Source organism: Meles meles, chromosome 14 (genome assembly GCF_922984935.1).
Source record: "Meles meles chromosome 14, mMelMel3.1 paternal haplotype, whole genome shotgun sequence".
NCBI lineage: Eukaryota > Metazoa > Chordata > Mammalia > Carnivora > Mustelidae > Meles > Meles meles.
In genome coordinates this window covers 76431301-76456273 of record NC_060079.1, presented here as the reverse complement: position 1 = coordinate 76456273, position 24973 = coordinate 76431301, and the positions used below count along the sequence as shown (strand labels likewise).

The following is a 24973-nucleotide window of genomic DNA, read 5'->3' as shown; positions in this document are numbered from 1 at the left end:
TACTGGAGTGCTGGAGTCTGTGGTCAGAGACTTTGCACCATGAAATTGCTTAAGCCTCAAACAAATGGGAATGGTTAGTGGCAGGGTTGGGAGCCCAACCGTGCTCACTGTGTTGCTGAAGTTAAATGTTTATATTTACACATGCAAACAGACTTTGCTTTGGTGGTGTGCATCAGGACACAGTGGTCCCAAGCTTGTTCCCTGCCTCTTCTCTGGTCCATCGTAACTGGGAATGAAACATCAGGAGGATACATACATAATATTTATAGGTTAGGATTTACCTAACTCTTCCAATTATTTTGGATGGAGTCCATTAACAGAATTATCTGAGCAGCAGCTAGCTTAGGTCACTGCCTTGAAAAACCTGTTTGTGTCCGTTTTATTTCAGTGGATTGTACAGCAAGGAAACCAGAGGGAACCAAGCAGGCCTAAAATAGGTCAACCTAGATGACCGCAAGAATTGAAGCCATAATTTGTTTCTGTAAACAGAAGGACAGCTTGCCCCAAGTTAGGGACACTTTCTCTTTGGCTCTCTGGTTCCTCCTGCCCCATTTGTTCCTGTTCCTTCCAAGGAAAATTCCCCTCTGAAATCACCCATTCTGCAGGCAGACTATGTAGGATCCCATGCACTGGAATCTTGTCAGAGATAAATGAAAGAAACAGTTATTTATTAATGGAGAAAGGAAGCCAGCAGCACCAGGCTGAAACGCTTACATTAAAGTAAACTGCAGGGATTCTTGCTGCTCTCTCCTCTCCTCTCCTGGGCTGGCCTCTGGGGACAGGCTCCCAGAGAGGTAAGCAGAAGAGAAGGACACTCCAGGTGAGGAGGAGGGACTCTCCTCATGGAGCTCCAGACTCCAGAGCACGGATACAAATCTCCATGAGTGGGGTCAAGGGCACAGTGTTTGGTGTCCTATACAGACAAGTGTCTAAATCCCACTGCGATTGCTGCAATGACCCCAGGTGCATTTCCCAGGGAATGTGAAGAACTTATTGCCGTGCTTGGTACTAGGAAGTGTGGCACATGCAGTAACTGCTTCAACAGAAGACTGGATTGAGTAATGGTGTTAGAAAGACCCTAGAAACATAGAAAAGATCATGAAAAATGTTATCGGGGTATGTGCTGGGGAGGGACAGATTCCAGGCTAGTAACCCTTTCGGCCTCCAAAGTCTCCAATAGAACATGAAACCATGTAAAGGCTTATGATTTAGAAAGGGAAATAGAAGGAAATGAACACGTGCAGTTGAGAGACGGGGAGGAAAGAGACAAAATAAAAGTGGCTTCGGGAAGCAGGGATGATGAGGTACGGGCAGGATCGCTCTAGACCCACAGCTGGTTGGTTGCCGTAATGATCCGGCTCTCCCCGGGACCAGTCTGATTTTGCATTTAAAAGTACTAGTCTACCCTAATGCCTTACACAAGGTGTTTTCCAAAGAAACATAAATTCAGATTAAATGAGTAAACAGTGCAGAAATGTATAGGGTGACAAAAGCACAATAAAATGGGTGAAAATCAAGTCCTTTCCTTAATCTCTACACAGGTAATGTACCAACCTCCACACATTTCTTCTGTTTCGTCATCTATGCATTCTCTGTCGTCACACTCGCAAAATTTACCATAAACGAGGCCGTTTCCATCTGGATTATCACACTTACACCTGCCACAGTGACATGTGCCTAAACCATTAAAACACAGCAAAAAAGTATTTGTTAAATGCATGTACACAATCATTGATGATTTTTGATCTATCTCTTTCAAAGCCAGAGAAAATTCAAATCAATTTAGTATTCCAATTAGGAAATTCTGTGGGGAGGATGCAATAGATTACAACATTCTTTCCTGATGACTATAGTCCAGCCATTATATTTTACGGCACATAGCTATCATGATTGACCTCTGATAGTCTCATGAATGGAAGTTTGACCTCCCCAAATGCAGAGCTACTTTATACATGGCCATCCAGCCATCCAATCAACGCATGAAAGACTATCTTGCGATTACACCTGAGTCTGAAGTGAACTAAAGCAGAAAATTCTAAGCTTTGTGAGGGAAGTAGTCTTGCTTATCTTCCTCGCCAGTATTTATTCAATGCTTTGCACAATATTTGAGCATACTATTTATATAATAAATATTTGTGGAATTCATTATCAAATGCATAAATGAAAAATTTAGAATCTCCTAATAATTTCACCTCCACAGTGTTAAACTGATCCACACGTCCTTATGACAATGGGACCAGAGCAGGTTTTCTCAGGTATAGTGTCCTGAGACCTCACCAAAACCTGAGGGTGGCTCATAGTGATGGAGAAGCACTGGAGTCATCTGGTCTACCATACCCCACAGATTCTGCCAGCTTTGAGGATTTGACTAGAACCCCGAACGATTTCATTGACATTAAAACAGCATTCAGATGACACTGAAAAGTATAATGTCCATTTCAGGAATTCCCTTTTTAATGCTTATTTTTCCATTTTTAATTGATCATCATAGCAACCAACAGATATGAACTGAGACTTTACCACTCACCAGATACCATCCTAGACTTTGGAAACACAATGGGAGATCAAGATGAAGTCAGCCATAATCCTCCTCTCAGAGTTTTATATGAGAAAACCAAAGTGATAAAATAAATGGAGAAGTGCAAAGTGTTGCTGAAGAGCTTAGCCGGGGATTTAACTGAGACCTGGTAGGCAGACACAGAGTCCCTGGGGACGTAGCTCCTACATGAGGTACTGAGAGGAAAGTAAAAATAACAGGCAAAAGAAGTGAGATGGTGGGGAGGCCCACTTCCCGCAAGAGACAACAGCAAAGGCTCTGTGGTAAAAGAGGAAATAAGAAGAAAAAGTCCGAGATGGCTGGGCCACTGAAAATGATGTGGAAAGTGGCACGAACTGCAGAAGGCATGTAGAGGTGTAGTTACTGAAGTCCTACAGCTCATGTTAAAGATCTCCAACTTTAATCCAAGGATAACGAAAAACCATAGAAGAATTTTCAGCCAGGGAGTCATGGGATCACGTATGAATTTTTACTAGATTATGCTAGTTGTCATTTGCAGAATGAAGTGAAATGCACAGCGGATATGAGAATAGCTTATTACATTTGTCTGCAAGAAGATAGAGGCTGACCAGGGTGACGGCAGTGAGTTAGAAAGAAGTGAAGACGTGCAAGGGTGGTTAGAGGAGAGAGAACAGATGATTCAGGGACTGTGCATGAGAGTTGAAGGATTAGCAGTAACCGAAGATGATATTGATGTTTAAACTGAGCTACTGGCTATTGGCAATTCTCTATGTGATGGGCTAGAAAGGGAATGGATTTGGGGCTATGGTGGATTTGTGGACAAATCCAGGTTTTACTAACCAGTAGCTGTACATTTTTGAGGTCATTATGTTCAACTCTAACTCTCAAATTGCTTCTCTGAAAATAGTATCTACCTCACAGGGCTGCTACGAGAGCCCGGTGGTAAATATATCACCCGGCCATCTTTCTGAAAACACTCTTTGTTCAGTAACCTCATAGGTTTTCAGAAAACTTTAGGTTCTTCATCTTTTTCCATGAAGATACTGAGTATATGAGTCACGGTCCCAAACATTTCCTCTAGACTTTCTGTATATTGATGGATCCTGCAACGTCCCGTCTACATACCCTCTGCCTGATTCTGTTACCCAGGTCATTCCCAATTAGCTATTATCTATAAAGAGTTTTTTCTCTCACAGTCACATAGAAATGGTGATTTTGCAGAGTTTGAGCTAATTATTTTTCCACCTTGAGAAAACTCACATGAATTTTACATTTATTAAATTTCCTTTTCTTGTGTGTTTTTTTTCCCGAAAACTATTTTAATTTATAAAGGCTTATTTCAAATTGAATGCTACAATTCATGGTACTGCCTCATCTCATTTTTTCTCTAATTATCACCCTTCTTTTCCATTTTCACATTTATTCATGCTGTCTTTCAACCAACCACATATCCATTCACTACATTTTCTTGCTGCCTATTATATTGTTGGCAAAGTACCAGGCGCTACAGGAGATAAGATGAATAAAATTAAAATGAAGTAAATCACAGACCAGGGAGGAAGAGCTTAGATAATTTTTTAAAAATATTTTTATTTATTTATTTGACAGAGATCATAAGTAGGCAGAGAGGCAGGCAGGGGTGGGGGAAGCAGGCTCCCCGCTGAGCAGAGAACCCGATGTGGGGCTCGATCCCAGGACCCTGAGATCATGACCTGAGCTGAAGACAGAGGCTTAACCCACTGAGCCACCCACGTGCCCCAGATGATCTACAATCTTTACGTGTACATATGAGACCCGATGACATAAAGGCACTTGCAACATATTTGTGACAAATGCTATATAGAAAGTATAAACCTTCATCTGGCTCTGCATAGGAGGAAAGGCACAGCAAGTTCTTCAGTTGGCACTTGATGTGCGGATAGATTCTCACAAGAGGTGGAGATGGAGAAAAGGCTTGTGATGCTGAGCAAGGAGGCTCAGCTAAGGGCTAAGGACGTGGAATGAAAACAGTGCAGAGTCTGGCTTGGGTTTGGAGAAAAGGGTCAGTTGAAGGCAGAGAGTAAAGGATCAAGAACACTGGCTAAGGACTTTAGAATTTTTCTGCTGGAATACCAGGGCCTCTCGTGGTTTGGAAATAAGGTATAGCATCGGCAGGGCAGAATACGGAGCTGATTTCAGAAAAGACAGAAAAGACAGGAAGGAACGGCCTCTACCTTTGAATTCAACAACTCATCACTGACACCCTGACAGGCAGGCTCACTCCCATCCACACATCTGAACAATTTCTGGCTAATGTGGGACGATTACAACAGCTCCGAGACTTCCTGTCTCACCCACCAAGTAGAATTCACAACTGAAGCTCCAAGATATGGCAGATGGAAGCCCAGGCAAAAGTGACAGACTCTGTGTTCATGTTACAGCATACTGCTTCTCCTTCTTAGCTGCCAGTGAGCTCAGTCTCCAGGACTGGTCTTCTGCTCTATGCCAGATTATTTTCGCTCTGACTTTTCAATCTGACTAATAAGGTGATCTCTCTCTAGGAAGACTAGTCTTGAACACCACCCATACTCCTTTACAATGGCACTGAGCCCCACTTTTCTCTGCAGGCTCTGTCTTGTCTTCTGCACCCTTCTAGAGTCAACTTCTGGAACTCCCTTAGTCCCCAGCTCCATCTCATCCTGCGCTGCAGTCTTATGTCCCAGTCCAGCTTCCTCTTCTTCCCGTTCTGCCCCAAGCTGCTTCCAGAAAACCACATCATGATATAAAGGGGGAACAATTAGCAGAGAGAACTCAGAGCCTAATGCAGTTTAGGGGGAGGGGGTCATCCAGAACTAGGCTGGTAGAAATAGACATTAAAAGAAGCCATGTGAGAATGAGATTGCTAAGGTCAACTTGAAAGACTTCCATGAGTAGAGAGTAGGAAAGATTAAGTGTTAACACTGCGTATGAATTTACCTTTTGGTGCAGCAATTTCATGTCTAGTAATTGGTCCTGAAAATACATCCCCAACAAAATATGAATCTGTACCAGTTCATTGTACCAGTTCATTCTCTGCATTAATATCTGTAATTTCAAAACACTGGAAAGTGCCCAACCATAGGAGACTGAATGAATAAATTAGGTCACTTGTATAGAGCTGAGTCCTATGTCTCTGAAAAAAGAATGAGCAAGATTTCTATGTACTGATATGGAGTGAATTCCAGGAGATTCTGAGTGGCAAAGGCAGAGTGCAAAAGAGCATATACGGCATGCTACCTTTTGTGTAGGGAATAAAAAATAAAAATAAAAAAAGACAACACATACATCCATCTATCTGCCTTTATTTAAAATAAATATATACACAGACAAAGCAGAATACCATAAAGTTGGTTACCTATTGGGTATGAGGAAAGCAGGAGGGAAGGTTTAAGAAGAGAATGATGATCTGCTAAGTATGCTTTTTTATATAGTTATGACTTTTGGAAGCATGCTAATGTTCTACATATTGCAAAATCAAATAAAATCAATATGGATGGAAAGGAGGGGGAAAAAAGTCTAAAACTGAGAACAGTCTGAAGTAAATAAGCTCAGTTGTACTTCCAACACATATAATAACTACACTAAAGGGAGACAAAAAGAAAGAAACCCAAGTAATTTATGAACACAGAGATTAATTTAATATCCCAATCCTGAGCATGGCTGGGGTGGGGTGGGGGTGGAGGAGGAGGTCAATTGCAAACAAATCCCAACTTGTTTGGTAGACTTGTTTTGTACGGTGGTACGCATGAAGCTATTCTAAAAACAATTTTAGATGTACTCTAGGATTGAGCAAATAAGTGAATATATCCATGCTGCTGGGAGCCAGAGTTTTCAGTGTGAAAAATGGGACCTGCAAATATGGTAGGGGAAAGACAGGAGATAATGTTGTGGGGGGTGGACTGCAGTTATGTGTATTGCTATGAATTCACGATTTCTAAAATTTTTGTGTGTGTACATCTATGTATGTACGTATGTGCATGTACACGTTCATGTGCATGTTTACTAGCCTGTCTATAGAAAGGGCCAAGAAGCTAATTCATCCCAGTTGAAAAAAGCATCCTCAGTACTTAACACTTTTTATTCTAATACCCTTCTTCACCTAAAGGACCCAAGACTCTTTAGAGACATGGTTGATTCCAAAGCTGTGGCGAATCAGGTACAAGATGAACCAAAACAGTGGAGGCATGTCAAAAGGGCTAAGATGCTAGCTTGAAGGGGCTCCAACTGCCTCATCTGGGACAAGCTGAGCACCAGAGTAATTAAGTGCAGTAATGAGTAATAAACCGTTGAAGTAACAGGAGCTGCGATCCTGGACTGACAATAAATCACGAAGCAAATGACATATCCAATAACGGGTAGATAAGAGAAGACTCTTACTTGTGGTACAAAGTTGAGTACCAACTAGTAAATAGGGAAGAAACACTGGAGCTTAGAAATCATCATTTTTCGGTCACCAGTGTGAGCACTGGGTCAGGTGGAAGTCATCAGTGGATGGTAAATCGGGGGTAATTTTGACGAGGATGTGATGTCTTATAATTTCTAAGAGTTTCCCAATAGAGTGTTCATTCGTTACAAGGACAAAGTCAGTAATTACAGGGCTGAGACATCAGACAACACCTTGACCGTGTGATCAAAATTAACCTCACCAATGAGAGCAGATGGGTATCATGGACTTCCAGATGACAGATCCTGAGAACACAGAATCCTCTATCTGGTGATTCAGCTATGAATGTATGACATGAATCTAATCATGCGAACACATCAGACAAAGCCAAAACAAGTAACATTATATAGATTTTTTTTAAAAAGGTTGGAGAGAATTTTCTTCAAAATTTTCAATGCTGTAACACCATCGTCTGTGGAAATGGTCCAGATTAAAGGAGGCTAACAAGAGATGACAGCTAAATATAACTCTGCCCTAGCCTGATCCTACAGAGGCAGGGAAATGCTGTAAAGGACATTGTTCGGTCAGTGACTGAAACTGGAATAGGGATGGTTGATTATACAAAAGTATTAAACCGATTTAAAAAAAAGATAGAGGCTCAGGTATCTTAAAACTGTGTTTTATATCTTATCAAATATGTTTCATCATCTCCTGGAACAATTCTGTAAATTTCTTCTTTAAGGTATGTTAATGTAGCAAATCATGTTTTTTTTTTTTCACTTAAATGTTGAAACATATGCATTCCTAAACTAACTCCTATTTGTTTATTATGTTTTATTTTAAAAAAAACCCTAGATTTGATTTGAAAAATAAATATATAAATTGAGCCAAAAAGAACAAAGAAACAAAGCAGAATTCAAGCTTTATTACTGAAAGAAGTTTGGAAAGCTTCACATTTTCAAAACAATGAGACTATACGGTAAGCATGCAAGGCTGTGTGTGTGTCTGTGTGCGCACGCACACGTGTGTATGTGTAGGGATGAGTGTTAGGAACTGGAGGTAGAAAAATTCTACAGAGAAGACAGAAAAGACTAAGGTGCTGGAGAGAAGCAAGAAGAAGATCAGTTAACACAGTAAATAACCTGACTGTTAAGACCATTAGTCATGGTGCTGACCCATCCACTCATAACTTGCTTTGGGTAAGGCCTTGATTCCTACTAGCAAAATACCCTTACTGCGCTTAATCTATACAGGGCAATTCATTGCAGTCAAACTGTGGAAAGATGATAGCTCTGAACAAAGGAGGACTCTACCTACAATGGGACTTCAAGAAGGAAGATAGTCACTGCTCTTGTAGTCAAAAACTTGTCTTTAGCATCCAAAACAATGGCTCACACCCAGGGTTTTCCAAAAGAATTTCTGGGAAAGCTTTAAAAACTTCTCCAATGAAGACATACAGATGGCTATCAGACACATGAAAAAATGTTCATCATCACTAGCCATTAGGGAGATTCAAATTAAAACCACATTGAGATACCACCTTACATCAGTTAGAATGGCCAAAATTAGCAAGACAGGAAACAACGTGTGTTGGAGAGGATGTGGAGAAAGGGGAACCCTCTTACACTGTTGGTGGGAATGCAAGTTAGTGCAGCCACTTTGGAGAACAGTGTGGAGACTCCTGAAGAAATTAAGAATAGAGCTTCCCTATGACCCTGCAATTGCACTGCTGGGTATTTACCCCAAAGATACAGATGTAGTGAAAAGAAGAGCCATCTGTACCCCAATGTTTATAGCAGCAATGGCCACGGTCGCCAAACTGTGGAAAGAACCAAGATGCCCTTCAACGGACGAATGGATAAGGAAGATGTGGTACATATACACTCTGGAGTATGATGCCTCCATCAGAAAGGATGAATACCCAACTTTTGTAGCAACATGGACGGGACTGGGAGAGATTATGCTGAGTGAAATAAGTCAAGCAGAGAGAGTCAAGTATCATATGGTTTCACTTATTTGTGGAGCACAACAAATAACATGGAGGACATGGGGAGATGGAGAAGAGAAGGGAGTTGAGGGAAATTGGAAGGGGAGGTGAACCATGAGAGACTATGGACACTGAAAAACAACCTGAGGGTTTTGAAGGGGCGGGGGGGCAGGAGGTTTGGGGAACCAGGTGGTAGGTATTGGGAAGGGCACGTATTGCATGGAACACTGGGTGTGGTGCAAAAACAATGAATACTGTTATGCTGAAAAGAAATTAAAAAACAAAACAAAACAAAAACCATAAACCACTGCAGCCCAAACCACACCCACCAAAACAACTCAATCAAAGCTCCCAGCTTTGGACCTGAGAATTCCCAAATTCCACCAGTCTTCAGAAAAAGTGGACTTTTGAGGTTCCATGTGCCCAAATATGTAACATCAGCTAAGCACTAATGAAACCAAAACCAGTTGCTTTGTTTTATATGATCTGGGTAATTAATTTTAACAGCTTTACTATAAATTTCTAAAAACATTTTTAAATGTCTTCTATGAGATGTAAAAATATTTTCACCAAACATAAAATTGTGATTTCACTATATTTTCCTATGAGTTTCACATCCAGTGCATCTAAAGCCTCTATCACATTAAAAAGTTTTGGTTCTATTTGATGCTAAGGTATATATTCAAACACCCTTGAACTGTAATAGAAAATAATTAAGTCAGCTTATATAAATCCTCTTTAAAAGATTTAAACCAGCATTCAAAATCATGGCTCACAATTTACATAAAATGTTGTTGGGGTGTTGTTTCCTGTGAATATCCTGCTTGAAGAAGGCATTTGGAACAGCTGGGGAGCATCAAACTTGCCAGTCTCAGCAAGATGACATTTTCCCCCTATTGATTTATCCGCATTTCATTTCAAAAAAAATATACTCAAAAGCAGTCTCTCTCAGAGGTTCCACATTTCTCAACGCCTACCTATTTCCATGAAAAACCAAAATGGGATTATTTAAGAATTTTCATAAGATGGATTTCTTACCTGCGTTAGAGCAGATGACATCTTGAGAATTCTTGCACATCTGGTTACTCTTTTTCTTCGTCAGGTCACAGTGAGTCGGGTACTGGCACGCATCCCCAAACCAACCTTCCTGACATTTGCACTTGCCACAGTCACACTTACCATGGCCTGAGAATTTAACAACATCCAGTTAGTCTCGAATTATTTTCCAAAGGAACTCATTACTGTAACTGAAAATCTCAAGGGTGACATTGGTTCGGGACTGAGCTCTAATAAATTCAAATACATATACATTACAGGGGCTGAGAGGTAATGCTACTGTAGATGGTATAATGTAGTTTGTGGATTTTACTTCAATAACCAATGTTGATAAATCATTCTAAACCCATTAATTAATTTGTAGAGACAGGAGGATAAAGAATAAACCAGAAGTTTAATTATACACTTGGTCAGAAAATTTAGCACTATAAACAATCCATTAAGCACCTCCACAGTTGAGACACGAAAGCACAATAAAAATTATTTCAACTTCATTTTATGACACATAAAACCACCAACTCTGAGTAACAAATCTTACATGAAACTCCACTAAACCAAACACTGACTTAGATTTATATTTAGAATGTAATAAACTTTAATGGCTATATTAAATACCATCATGGAATATGATTGGCACAAAAAATAATTACATATTTTGTTTCTTAATGAGAAAATTTAATTCAAGAATCAAAAGGATAAGAGCCGTGGTCATCTACTTCCACAGAAATTTCTCAACTTTTTATGTTCTCAAACCAACATTGTGCTGTTTTTATTGTTGTGGTAACTAACTTTCCTAAGTCTTGCTTGATGAATCTTACCCATGTTTTCATTGACTACACACTAGTCCTACCAAAATATAATATATGTATAATACTGGGCTCTTGTCTTGAAGTAACTTAAAAAGCTCAAAGTTGAGGTCCATATACAAAGAAGCTGGTGTTATCTTGAGCCAGAAATGTTTGTCAGACCCTGTGTTAAGTTAAGCAATACGTCTCCTATAGAAATAAGAATGGAGAGACTCTCTGAACCTCTTGACCTTTAACTGAGTTTGGAAAGATGAGCAGAGTTTAAATGGGCTGCAGGGAGAGTATTCTTATATTACTCAAAATAATAATGCTATGTCCCAATGCCTGAAGTTCATAGACCTTAGAATGGAATCATTGATCTAGTGCCAATAGTCATTCAGTGTGGCAGCCAAAATCTACATGATGAGGTCCAGATGGTCGGTCAGAATGAATGGCTCAGAGGTGTCCCATTTGGGCCTGTTCAGCAGAGCCTGACTCTATGATTGGCTGTGACTTAAACTCCTCTGAATATTGCCCAGTTCAAGTAAATGTTTCTATTCCTGTTGCATTTTTCAAATTAATTATTCTATTTTGCAAACAAAACCTTGCATGCACCCTAACTGTAATTCATTTTATCCAGTGCACATTACTGTCAAATTGATTGTATCATTTTGCATTCTTGTCTGGCCTTACATGGTAATTATCAATCTCGGCCAACTTGGTATCATTTACAAGCATAAGTGATCTCTTCTGCCAAACATCCATACTGGATGGTTGGCAGAAGAGGTCACTTTTATGAAAGTATTAATTTATGAAAGTATTTAGCAAGAAAGTATTTAGAAAGAATTTATGAAAGTATTAAGCCAAATTCTTTAGGTAGCTAAGTCTCTTTTTGCAAAGTAGTATCTTGGTAACTGTAATTCTCTTTGATAATATTAACATATTAGGTTGAACGACACGGATCGCCACTATTATCAGTTTAATATCAGCTATTTCCATATGGTCCATCCCAATAAAATGTAGCTTCGTATCCATAACAAAGAAAACAGAAGTGATTTAGAAGATAATGAAATGCAGTAGTAGTGATTTGCTGAATCTACAATAAAAGAACATTCAGCACTTCTTTTATATTGGATGGGACAATCTCAGACCCTGACCGAAGTTATATATAATGGAAATGGGTAATGGTGGGGAGACCAAAGGTTACAGATTTTTTTTACAAGGGGAGGGCTAAATTTTAAAAATAAGAGGGAAATTTAAAAATATACAGAGGAGAGAGAGAGACTCCTCCATCTCAGACTGACCCAAGGAAGCATTAGTAGAAGAATATTCTCAGGTGATCACACACTAAAGTTAGCTCATAGAGGCCCAGGTTCAGAAACTCCTCCCATAAAAGGTTCTGTGGTAGACATGGGAAAGAGAACCATTATATTCTTCTTTTAGTGGATTATGATATAAATCAGCACACTGAAGCTTCTTCATGTCCTGCTGTGAAAAAACTATTTAGCTTTTGCTCAGAATATACAGTATTTCTTACTAGGGAATCTCTTTCATAACCTACGTGAATTTCATAAACCCACACTTAGACCAACACTGTATTAGATAATGTACTTTCAGCTTCTCATTTAGCATCTCCTCAGAGGTGAAGATGACAGCCAGTGTAGGACAGGGTCATCTGCCTTTACATTGTTTCTAAACTTTATACCCTATGAAGACCTCCTTGATTCATTCACTTTTGCCCATTTAGGAAAGTGAACGGAAATCAATTTTTTAATGTCAAGAATTATTAAGTAATACCCTGTACAACCTAATTTGTAGGTAAATATATAATTTTTTTAAGATAGAAAATAATCTTCAGACTATTTTTACTCTTTCTCTACAGCCATTAATTTCTTGAGCAAAGCTCAGGGAATTCGGTTCCTACATTACTGTACTTAACATTATGTAGCTCATCTCCATTGCAGAGTCACAAATATGGCTTCAAAAAAACATTCCATTTTTCAAAATAATTTGCCCGTTGGGAATAGATGGCTCAAGAGAACTAAAGCAGAATCCCTGAATCATGAGGCCCAGAAGAGAGCTCTGATTGCCCAAGGTTGAAAGGTGGTCTTTGCTGGCTACATGAAATCCTCCTAACCAGCAAAGCGTTCCCATTCCTGCCTGTCACCATTCATCTCTCCAGTTCTGATTCTTCTCAGATAACCCAATTTCCACACTTAAAAAATGTAGGCTTAAAATGAACAATCCAACATGCTTGGCAATAAACATGTTGCCCTTCAAATAAATTCCCAAGGAGTCAGGAGAAAACACACACACAAAACAAGCACGTCAGAGAAATGCCAAAACAACTCCTACCGAAGTAATAAGGAAGAAAAGGTAAATGGCTATTCTTGTTGCTTGCAGGATTGCCAGTGATGTAGCCCAGTCACTGGAAAGGGAAGACAGGCCACAGTGGAGGGTAAAATCTAGTAGATTTAATAGTCTCCTGTTCAAGGAAGAATGTGGAAGCCTGGCGGCTTTCCCCAGGGCTTCACAGAGGGGAGCTAAGCCTAGCCTTGATCTCCAATGGTAAAGGCGAGGCATCCTGGTAAAGACATAATAAACTCCGTTTTGTGATTCTTTAAGGCCGTCAGTGGCTTCCCCATTACTTCTGGATCCCTTTCACCTTAGGAATGCAAACGCACTAATTTACTCCAGAGGCAGTGGTGACGAATTTATTAGTGCACAGTGGAGAAGCTGCTGCTTTTTCTTTTTAAATTAAAACAAACTGTGAACAAATGGAAATACTTGACCAGTATTGAAGAACTTTTTTTAAAAAGTCCATTGGCCATTTGTATAAACTAGCAAAAAATAACAGTACTTTTCTTTTCCAAATAAGAAAAAAAACTAATAGAGACAAGGGGAGAGCACTGAACTCCCCTCCAAGTCTACTGATACTCTGGATAAAAAGTAAACTGCCAAAATTAATGTGCCCATCAGAGTAGCTTTACATCTTTGGTTTCGAGTCTTCAAAGGCTAAAAAATAGATAGGCAGTGGATACACAGGTTGGCAGATACTGGGTATAAGATGGAAGGATAAAGAAGATGTGGTATATGCATACAGTGAAAGGCTAGTCACCAGAAAGAAGGAACTCCTGCTGTCTGGGACAACAAGGATGGCTCTTGAGGGCATTATGCTAAAGTCGAAAGAGAAAGACAAGCACTGTATGATCTCACTTATATGTAGGAATATTAAAAACAAAAAGAAAGTAAACAACAACAACAACAAAAACTCCAAGCACATAAAGAAAGAGATCTGGTTTGTGGTTTCCCGGGGCAGGGGGGCAGGGAGGGGAGTCAGAAGAAGGTGGTCAAAGGGTACAAACTTGCAGTTAGAGGAAGTACTTGGCATGTAATGCACAACCTGAGGACTACGGCTGACTCTGCCGTACGGTGTATGTGAAAATTGTTCAGAGAATGAATCCTAAGAGTTCCCATCACAACGAAAAAACAAACAGTGTTTTTGTACCTCTATGAGATGATGGATGTTCTCTAAATTTACTGTGGTCATTTTATTTCCCAATGGATGTAAGTCAAGCCATCATGAGCCAAACTTACACAGTGTGGCATGTCAATATATCACAACAAAACTGGAAAATCCCGATTATTAATGATTATTTCATGAATACTGACAATAATTTTTCATTTGTGTTTTAACATTTAGATGTTTAAAAATGATTCTTTCTGGGAGCCAAGTAAGCTAGGGGGAAAGCCTTCTAGAGCCTCATGGTAACCTTGAAACAGATATTTTAATTTGAGCACTCGGTTGGCCCTGCCTGCATCGTGTCCTATTTTCCAACGCATTCAAACAAGCTCAGTTAATAAGAGACACACTCAAGTTTCCTCCACTTCTGAGTCATTATAAATCCCCCCACCCTCTCTCTGTATAAAGAGACAAAAGAATTAGCTACGCCACACCAGAATTCTAAGAAAAGATTGTGAAAGGATCCCTTATCTCAGTTAGCAGTAGAAACTTGACTATTTTCAAGAAAGGGCACCAGTCCCTGGCTTCCTTCTCAGGCTAACAAAAAAATGACTTCTCAGGTATTTCTTCTTCCCATTCCTGAGAACATTATGATGCAAATAATGGACATTTTCTACGCAGAATAGAGCTTTGCCCTAGAAAATAAAAGGTCTGGGCTCTAATAATTGCCTGGACACTAGTCAGCCACGTGACCTTGATCAGAAAATTAGAAGAAAGGGACACAAGTAATTACTGCCTTCCAGATACCACGGTAAGTGCTTTATACATGCTAGTCGGCTTTATTTCTAGAAGGAGCCAGTGAGACAGATTTTTGTTTCCCAGTTTTACAAATAAGAGGACTAAAATGTAATTAGCTTGCTCAAGGTCACATAGTTTATAAGCTGAAAAGCTGTGTTTTCTCCATGATAACCATTCTGTTTAGTTGCAATGTCACAGATTTGACCCTTTCTGTTCTAGGAAAGATGGTGTCAGTAAAAGCCAGGAATTGGTGGCATAGACATCACTGGTCTACTCTTCGCTGTTTCCTTTTGGAATTCACATGCCCTGAATTGGCTTGTTGATAATCCTTGGTGAAAACACTCAACAGTAAAATCATCAGACTTTACTATTTAAAATTAATGCTAACATTGGTAGATAAAAGAATTCAGGCCTCTAGTCACCTAATTTCTCTAGACCTCTGTGCTTAGCAGCAGAACTAAGAAATTGGACTATGTGAGCCCCACATTCCTTTCATCTTAAAAAATCCACACTTTGGCCTGAATTATTTTATTTTCCTCATAACAAAGCAAAGTACTTTCTTCAAGTGGGTCACTCAGCATATGAAAACAAATCTTGTTTGCTACTGAAAACAATCATGACACAGAATTCTATTTGTTATTCAAAGCACCCATTAAACTATTGTAGATTATCCTGATATGTATATTTTTAATGTGAATTTGGGGTAAGTACTGAAAAATCAGGAGATTCACAATGAGAAATCTGGTAACGTGAGACTGAGGGATGAAATATAAATTATAGCAAAGCTTGACACTGTATTTTGGTTGAGTCTTACGTCTTAAGTTTCCTAAATTCAAAGAAAAAGCAATATAAATTATTTCAAATTCACACACACACACACACACACACACACACAAGTTTGGGGATTCAGGAATCCTCGTTGTTAGTACAGATTCTATCACAGCTGGCCTTGTGACCTTCAGCCAATTAATCCTTGAATTTGTCTGGCCTGGTTCTCTTCGTTTTTGGTCTGGTAAGTCGAAAGTATGTGAACTCAGTATTCCTCAAGGGAGGCAGGGTATGTCTCTTTACAAGACATTAATGGAACTGTCTTCCCTACCCATTCCATCCCCACCACCCAGGAAGCTGGTGTCCTTCCCTGCCTGCAACTCCATAACGGTAAGAACATGTGTTGTATTTCTCAGGTGTCTGGAGAGGGAAAGACAGAAGGAAAAGGCCTCCGGACAAGATGAGGGACATTCTCTATTCCCTTTCCCTCCTTCTAGCACCCACCTCTAACATTCTATTTATCCAAAATTCTTACAGAGATTCTTCACTCTCTTCTGCAATAAAAAATAAGTAGTAATAATAATAATAATAGAGGCCTCACTTCCTTTAGTTTCTGCCTTGGCCTTTTGTCCCCTGTTGGGGTCTTTTTTTTTTTTTTTTAAGATTTTATTTATTTACTTGACAGACAGAGATCACAAGTAGGTAGAGAAGCAGGCAGAGAGAGAGAGAGAGAGAGGAGGAAGCAGTCTCCCCGCTGAGCAGAAAACCCAATGCGGGGCTCGATCCCAGGACCCGGGGATCATGACCTGAGCCGAAGGCAGAGGCTTTAACCCACTAAGCCACCCAGGTGCCCCTCTTTTTCTTTTTCAAAGATTTTTTTTTAAATATGGAATACTTCATGAATGTGCATGTCATCCTTGCCCAGGGGCCACGCTAATCCTCTCTGTGTCGTTCCAATTTTAATATATGTGCAGCCAAAGCGAGCACTCCTGTTAGGGTCTTTTATTCAGAAGTGTCTCTTAGGATCAATTATACCAAATGACAGAAGGCACTCGGGCCTTAGAAATTTAACATCCACCAATATCTCTTAGTCAATTGAAATGAACTGAATCACCTCAGAATGTTGTGACCAGAACAAGAGACCTAAGACCAGTGAAATCTCTTCAGCTTTGCTGAAGAAGAAAAGAAGTTCCACACTCACCATTGCCTCCTTGCCCAGTACATAAATACATGTGCCCAGGCATCTGGTCAGTGGAGATACATGTATATGTATGTGTGTGCTCATTGATACATATACGTGCTCATGTGTGTACCTAAGTACATATACGAGACTTAGCAAGACTCTGAATTTTCTCTTTTAATATGGAAGCACTGGATGATGAGACTGTATTCGGCATCCCTCGCAATATTGAGGGTTTTTTCCCCAAATGTTTTGTAAATGTATCTTCAATGAAAATTAATAATATTCTTCATCTGTTAATGTTAGGTTTCTACATCTCAAGTTCTATTGATTGTCTATAGAGTAAACTCTACATATGCCCTTATTCTCACAGCCATTAAGGAACTGTGCATCTCCCCCATGAGAAAGGGTAATACAGGGCCCTAGAGCACACGTATATGGGTAAATTTAATTTTTTGAGATGTGTTCAAGGGTTTTGAGACAATTGTTTTAAGCAATGCGTTTGCAAAAATAGAAGAAAGATTTTATTTCTTAAGCTAGATCATGGAAACATCCTATCACTTTTATCTTCTACACTTTATGTAGTACTTCATTCAAAAATCTAAAAAAAGAAAAAAATTAATCTGTTAGAAGAAATACTCCTCTAAGTGATAATGTTAAAGAACATTGTTTTGGCCTTGAGGGGCATTCAGGAGATGTGAGAATCCCGACTCATATTCATAAGACACAGCACCAAGGAGACAGAGTCATCTTTACAGCCTGAGGGTCTAAAAGAGCCAGGTAGACAATGCTTGGTTATCTGAATGGGAGGACACTATCATCGGAGGGCTATACGCTGAGCCAGGGTGGGAGGTGCAGAGTAGAGCTACGAAAGAGTCTCCAGGAAAGGCCCTATCTCTGCCCCCTGCCCCCTCCACTGGGAGTGAAGTATGGGACACAGAGAGACAGAGTAGACCTCCCACTGCACATCCCTGGAGAAGCCTTGTACATTTTTCTCTAGACCAGCTTGGAACAGCTTCAGCAGAACAGAAATGTCTGTGAAAGCTGCAAGTACCTAACACAGGGCACCAATTGTCCTGCTGACCCAGCATGGGGCAGGCCGGCAATCACGATTTTGGGGAAAAGGAAGGTTACTACCTAATGAGTGCTTGTGATAAAAATGAGTAGATGGAATTACAAAAACCGCCAACCTGAGATCAAATGGAAAGCACAGATGTAGTAAATGGCAGACGAGACAGAACCCAGCAACCACAGAACAGGACATGAGCAGGGATAAGGAGGCAGAGGCGGTGCCCTTTGGGCCGTGAGCAGTTGACCCCCAAAGACTCTCTATCTCCACTCCAGGGAAACCCCAAATGAATGAGCACGCCCAGAATCAAATTAAATAAGGTTTTTATCTTTGGTAGCATGGGAGCTATTACAGGTTGAATAGTATCTCTCCCCACCCCCACCAAATTCACACATGGAAATCCTAACCCTAGTGAACCTCAGAATGTGGTCTTATTTGGATACAAATTCATTGCTGATGTAATTAGTTAAGATGCCCTAGTACTGGAGTAGGGTGGGTCCTTAACCTAATGGGACTAGTGTTGTTATAAAAATGGGCAATCTGGCCACAGAGACACCACATGAAGATGAAGACAGAGATCAAGACTGGGATGAAGCTTCTACAAGCCAAGGATCATCAAAGATGGCTGACAAAGTTCTGGAAGTCCAGGAGAGAGGGATAAAACAAATTCCCCTTCATAACATAACTCTGCTGATACCTTGATCTGAGACTTCTAGCCCCCAGAGCAGAGCGACCAAAAAATGCCTGTACATTAAACCATCCAGTTTGTGGTACTTGGTTATGACTGTCCTAACAGAGTAATACAGAAGTTCAAGGTATTGTTAGAAGAATGATGAAAAAATAAAGGTTTATCATTTTACATGTCTGAGTTTATTGTTTGAAAAGGTAACTGCCACCCACTGATCTATTCAGCACATTTTATTCCATATGCTTCAGAGATGACTCCATCGATAATGGCTGACGTTTACCTGAGTGTTGTACATACTGTACCCAGGACCAACCTAAAGGTTACAGAAGGCAAAAATCTCTGAACAGAAGTATATAATTCTCTTTGCCTATATCTAAATTCAATAGGAAAAAAATCAGTAGAAATTCCCCATTTAGTGAAACACACTGCTTAGGCAATTACTGAGAAACAGGCCAAATGACTCTTCATGGCTTATCTCTCTAATCATTCTACTTGAAATTCCTCCATTCCCCAAACCTGTTTTCTAGACAATAAAACCACTTCCTTCACCTGAAAAGAATACCACAGGTCTCTAGTTAGCTCTACTGCATTACTAAATTCCTATGGACTGTGCAAATCCTCCCCTAAACAAAGCTTCCAAACTATGACCAAGAAGTAGACTTTAGAAAAAGTCTGAACTTTTATTAAGAGTTCTTGTAAAGTCTACTTTTTATAAAACCTGTTTTTTTAATAAAGAACTCTTTTATTGCTCCTTAAATCAGTCTGTGCAAGGGCTCAGTGAAAGATTATCTATGATCACCTCATAATCTCCAAACGTTATGATCAAGTAATTCTTTGGAATGTTATTTTCTCCTCTTCCAACTAAAAAGGAGCAGATGGCAACAATTTATTTTTTTATTTCCTTCTCAGTTCAAAAATTAACATTTATATGTTCAGTTAACTTTACTGTAAATCCACTAATTGCAATGGTTTCTTTTTCTATTAACTCAGTAACTCCCCAGGGTACCTCTGTTCTAAGCTGTTATAAAGTAGGTAGTTAATAAAAGTTGTTGACAATTTGGTTGACTTGATTGGGGAAAAAAAAAAACAACACAAAATCATTCTCTTGCAAGGAGGCAAAAGGACATTAAATCATGCACTGTCTACAATATAAAGATCAGTCACCAGGAAAATATATATCAGTAGTTGGCATGGAGACCAAATTGAACTCATTACCATTTATTTTTAAAACTCTTCAGTAACTCATGAAGTATTTTATAAAATTTGAAAAGCAATTCATGGACAAGGTAAGAAATACTTTAAAATGAGCTGTCACTTCAGAGTTCCTTAAAAAAAACTTTAAAAACCTAGATCAGTAGACAAAAAAATTAAATGGGATATAAAGCCTTTTTTTCTTTTTTGTAAGGATATAATACTCTGTAACTCTGTTGAGATATCCCTACCTCATTTCTTAAGGAGTAAAAACTGGACTCAGCTCATTTGACAAAGAGAGCTCTTCTAGAAACCATGGATATTGGTAGATGAGGGGCAAATTGTACTGAGGTGTGCACTGAGGTGATCAAAAGGGAAGGAAAGATTGCTGTAACAGCCAATTCACTCAGATGTTTCGAAACCATTTAAAGCCAAGCCATCCAGAGAAGTAGAAAAGAGCATGGAAACAGTGGGGACCATTGTTCCAAAGAAAAGGAATATCTTCACGTGAAGATATGATTAAATTCAAAGCTGACCCACCCCAGTCCAAAATGCCCTCCCTGTTCTTAACTCATGAGCCATGTCATTCCCCATTCTGAAAGTCTACAGTCATTATAATTCATGATAGATAAGCTTCACCTATTGTTAAATTTACAAAGTATTCCATTTTTTGAAAAGATTTTATTTATTTATTTGACACAGAGAGAGAGAGAGCACAAGCAGGAGAAGTAGCAGAAGGAGCTGAACAGGGAGCGCACCAGGGGCTCAATCCCAGAACCTCATGACCTGAGCCAAAGACAGAAGCTTAACGGAATGAGCCACTCAGGCGCCCCCAAAGTATCTCATTTTTAATCATTCTAGGTGATGCATATTGTCTTCCTTTTGGCATGGGCATACAGATACTGACTTTGGAAAACAGCTTTACCAAGGTATTCCGTAGTGCATAATAACAAATATACAGTAAACTCTTAAGTGAAAAATCACTTTAATTCATATTATCCTATTTTATTATCAAAAAAAGAAAACAAATATTACCATCTTCACTTACAGAAGAGGAAATTCTTGGTTAATGTCTGTAAACGATTCCTCCAAATTTTTAACAAGCTCTCAAGGCCGCCATTTAGCTTGGTTACCCTCAAACTCAGGTGCAAGAGTGAAACCCTAGACTTCCTGTCCTCCTCCTATCCCACCTTCATCAGCGTCATGTCCTCTCTAGCCCCAGAGGCCACATCAAGGTCCATTCCTTTTCAAGGAGCCTTGATTTCTTCTCCTTCTGGTTCTCTGGAGCCCTACTTCCTTTCCCTACTTTATTTCAAGCTTAGCTTCTATAATGAGCACCTTCCCCTTATACGGTAAAATTGAACATGAGTCTCCTTTACACAATGTAATCAATACTGCTTCTATGAAACACATGTCCCTAATTTTAATCTCTATTCCAGTCCATTCTGCCTTTCTTATTCCAATCTCCAAAAGGGTAGTTTTCTCTCCCAGTCTCACTTTCTTGCACATTCGGATTTCAGTCCCACCATTCTACTGATGTTTTTCTGAGATGACTACTAACCTTTTTATTCCTTAATTCAATCAACATTTAAGTCTTTATCTTATCTGTTGCTTCTCTATCCTTTGATCTCTTCTTTTTCCCCACCCCATGCCTTGTCCTTCTCTGCCTTCTCTTCCACCTCCATGTGCCCATAATACAACATTAGTAAAATCCATATTCCCCCAATGCATCTGACAAAAGATAAGGCAAAAAAGAGGAATAAAAAACACTGGTGCATTTATTCAGAAGAGAGTTAATTAAACCTGATAGTCTTTACATTACTGAATCAAACTAAGTTTCAAGCAGGCTTGAACTACGTTTTATTATTTTATTTTATTTTTTTCCCTGTCATTCAGGGAGCAGTTGGAAAACAGGAGGAAGGTTCATGAGGAATATTAGAGAAAAGTGAAAAGGAATTATAAGCAATATTTCTTTTGCGTATCTAAATATCCAAGATTCAAGATAAATAATGTAAAGTTGAATCTGCTACATACACATACTTACCAGTTTTCTTAAAATGAGCAATATAACGTTTATGTTGTTCTGAGTCTTAATTATTTTTACACCTAAAATCTTGGAGAACTTCTGTCAAGGACTTTGAAGTAGGGCTGAGATTTTATTTTATCCTATTTGAAACTAACCAATTAGGCTGCTACAGTTTCATGTATTCTCGACTCATGTTGTGGAGACATGAGACTTGTGGGTCAGAGTCAAAGAACTCTCTTACTCACATTAATGGCAGTGTGATATTCTGCTATATGAAATAGCATATTTATATGAATAAATGAAATTTATATTTATATGAATAATATGAAATAGCATATTTCACCTGAAATATCAGTTTGAGTCACTTATCAAATCCCAGTTCCCACAGGACAACACAATGAGGGCCAAATGATGCTGGCACATACAATGGGGTGTGTTAGAAGAGAGGAAGACCAGAGAGATGCATCCTGACTCTTTCATAAGGGGTAGTAAGCATACTTGAACTTGCCCCTCAAGGAGACATTATTTTATTATACTAAGCTATAAATAGTTCTCTTTGCTCCAGAAGGAGACAAGTCTATCTTCCAAGGCTGTTCTCTGTACAAATACCCAAGAAAAGATAATTTGGAATAAAAGCAATCAGTACCTCTGTAAACAAAAAACACAGAAATAGAAGAAAAGCATGGAGAATTATCTCCCAGAACCTACTGATACTAGTATCTTAGACCATATATACCTACCTTATTCTTTCGAACAGGTGCATAACATTCCTTTGTATATAGCCACAATAATTTAGTTATCCTTTATTGGTGAGCATTCAGCTGTTTTTGATCATTTACCACTATAAACAATGTTGTCATAAGTATTCTTCCTTACATTTGTATCTTTGGGCAAAAGTATGAATAGATCTGTAGGATAAATTATTAAGTGGAGTTTACAGATGAAAGAATATTGCATATCGTTGAAATGTTAATGTATAGACAGATTTGCCTCAAAATATTATTAAATACATTCTCATTAACAATGTGTGAGGATAGGGGCACCTGGGTGGCTCAATCGTTACGCGTCTGCCTTCGGCTCAGGTCATGGTCCCAGGTCCTGGGATTGAGTCCTGCATCAGGCTCCCTGCTTGGCCGGAAGCCTGCTTCTCCCTCTCCTGCTTTCCCTGCTTGTGTTCCCTCTCTCACTGTGCCTCTGTCAATAAATAAATAGGGTCTTAAAAAAAAATGTGTGAGGATACACTTGCCAACATATAACACAGAATGTTATCAAATAACCTGTGTCAATCAGAGCATTAAAAATTACAGTGGATATTTCTGATGACATCTGTCAACTACAGATGAGTTCAATTTCTTTTGATTGGTTTACAAATCTTTTTAATAAACAAAATCATTTTATTTTGGAGAGAGGAACTAAACACATTAAGTTTAAAGGTTAATTTAGGATAAATTCACAGATACACACTAATGCATAATATAAAACAGAATGTCAATTTCAACTAATTAAGTACTATATTTCTCTTACTACTTACCAGAATAAATTTTTTTCAGGTGGTTATTTTGTCTTGTTTTGTTTTAAACATATAAGATCTGAATCAAATTAATGATGGTAAAGGAAAAATAATTGTTTTTTTCTTACATTTAGTTATTGTTTTATCAAGGCTTTAAAATTTATATCATGGAGATTATTTTGTTTTACACTATAAGATCCTTTTGTATATATCGAAAGAAATGTTAAAAGGGAGAACTTATCTGCTTCAGTTATATTTGATATAGAATGAACAAAAAGAACACAAATTAAGCTTTTACTTTAAAAAAGAAGTTGTAAAATAACAATTCTTAGGAAAGAATAATGAAGGACCCACTTAAGATGAAAATGGAAATTAATAAATTAAAAAGCAGTCACACAAAAAGTGAGCTCATTAAAGCTAGCGAAAAGGCAAACCCATTAGCTATCATGATAATTATAAAAATATGGAAGGTAGATATTCACAAAATACATAAGGAAAAAGGAAAAATTAGCAACAAATTCTGAGAAAAGGTAGATCACCAAATAAGTACATAAAAGATACATAAATAGATACGTTATACATATGGAAAATTCTGATTGTATTAGTCTTGGTAGTCTAAAGTTGTGGGTTATTTTCCTTTTTTTGCAAAGTTTTCAAGAGAGATTTTTAAAATTTATAATCAGTAAGGTCTTGTTTTGTGTTTTATTTGATCTAGATTGATTTTTATGTTGAAATTATAGAGAACAACTGACTCTAATTCTATTTCAGAATTCATTTTCTTCCAAATTTTTATACAATTATTCTTCTTACATCACTTGCTGGCATCTTCAGTAAAATACTGAGTAGAACTATGTTGTGAACATCCTCATCTCATTCCTGATAGAGAGCCATTTTCTATGTCTTTTTTAATCAGATTAATAGACCATATGTTTCCAGGCATTGATAGACTCAACTGAATTTGCAATCTTTCTGGAAAAATCATTGTTCATTACATTTTTTAAACTATGCTAATTCTGTAGTTAATATACACATTTTCATTCATAACATATTTCTCTTCATTGTTTTTGTTGCTTTACCGTTTTGGTTATGCTTGTTGTTTTCCATTTTGTTTCCTTTGTTATTAGTTTGCTTGTTTGTTTTTTGTTTTTCTTTAAGTGTGCAGTAAGACTGTCTAGTTCTCAAAAACTTAATATTGCATTTGTATGCATGCATAAACAATGGCTTAATTCAAATGTTTTCTAATTTTTATAAAAGAATCATAAGAATCGTACTATAGCAACTGTCATTCAGTGTGACAGGTTATTTCATAACATACCTTTTTACTCAATATAATGTTTTTAAGAGGCATCCCCTTTGTCACATGTAGCTGTATTTAACTCAATTTGATTTAATATCTCACTGCATGATTGCTTTTTAAAATTATGCTTTCATATGCTGCTGGACTTTGGGTTTGTTTCCAGTGGTTGTCAATACCAATAATGTGACTATAAGCAGATAAAATACTTGAAAATTTTTTTATAATATTTTAAAGA

The 24973-nt window shown here is 38.4% G+C and overlaps 1 protein-coding gene and 1 non-coding gene across 2 annotated transcripts in view; both read right to left on the bottom strand.

The window, feature by feature from the left end:
- LOC123956095 (integrin beta-like protein 1) overlaps window positions 1–24973 on the bottom strand; it is a 177796-nt gene that overhangs the window by 83607 nt on the left and 69216 nt on the right. The window contains exons 4-5 of the mRNA XM_046028330.1: window positions 9946–10092; window positions 1555–1677 (exon numbers count right to left, since the gene is read on the bottom strand). Of these exons, the coding sequence (XP_045884286.1) occupies window positions 1555–1677; window positions 9946–10092 (270 nt within the window). The remainder of the gene's footprint in view (window positions 1–1554; window positions 1678–9945; window positions 10093–24973) is intronic.
- LOC123925350 lies at window positions 16658–16764 on the bottom strand. Its single transcript, XR_006814957.1, has one exon. It is a non-coding gene; the product is annotated as a U6 spliceosomal RNA (small nuclear RNA).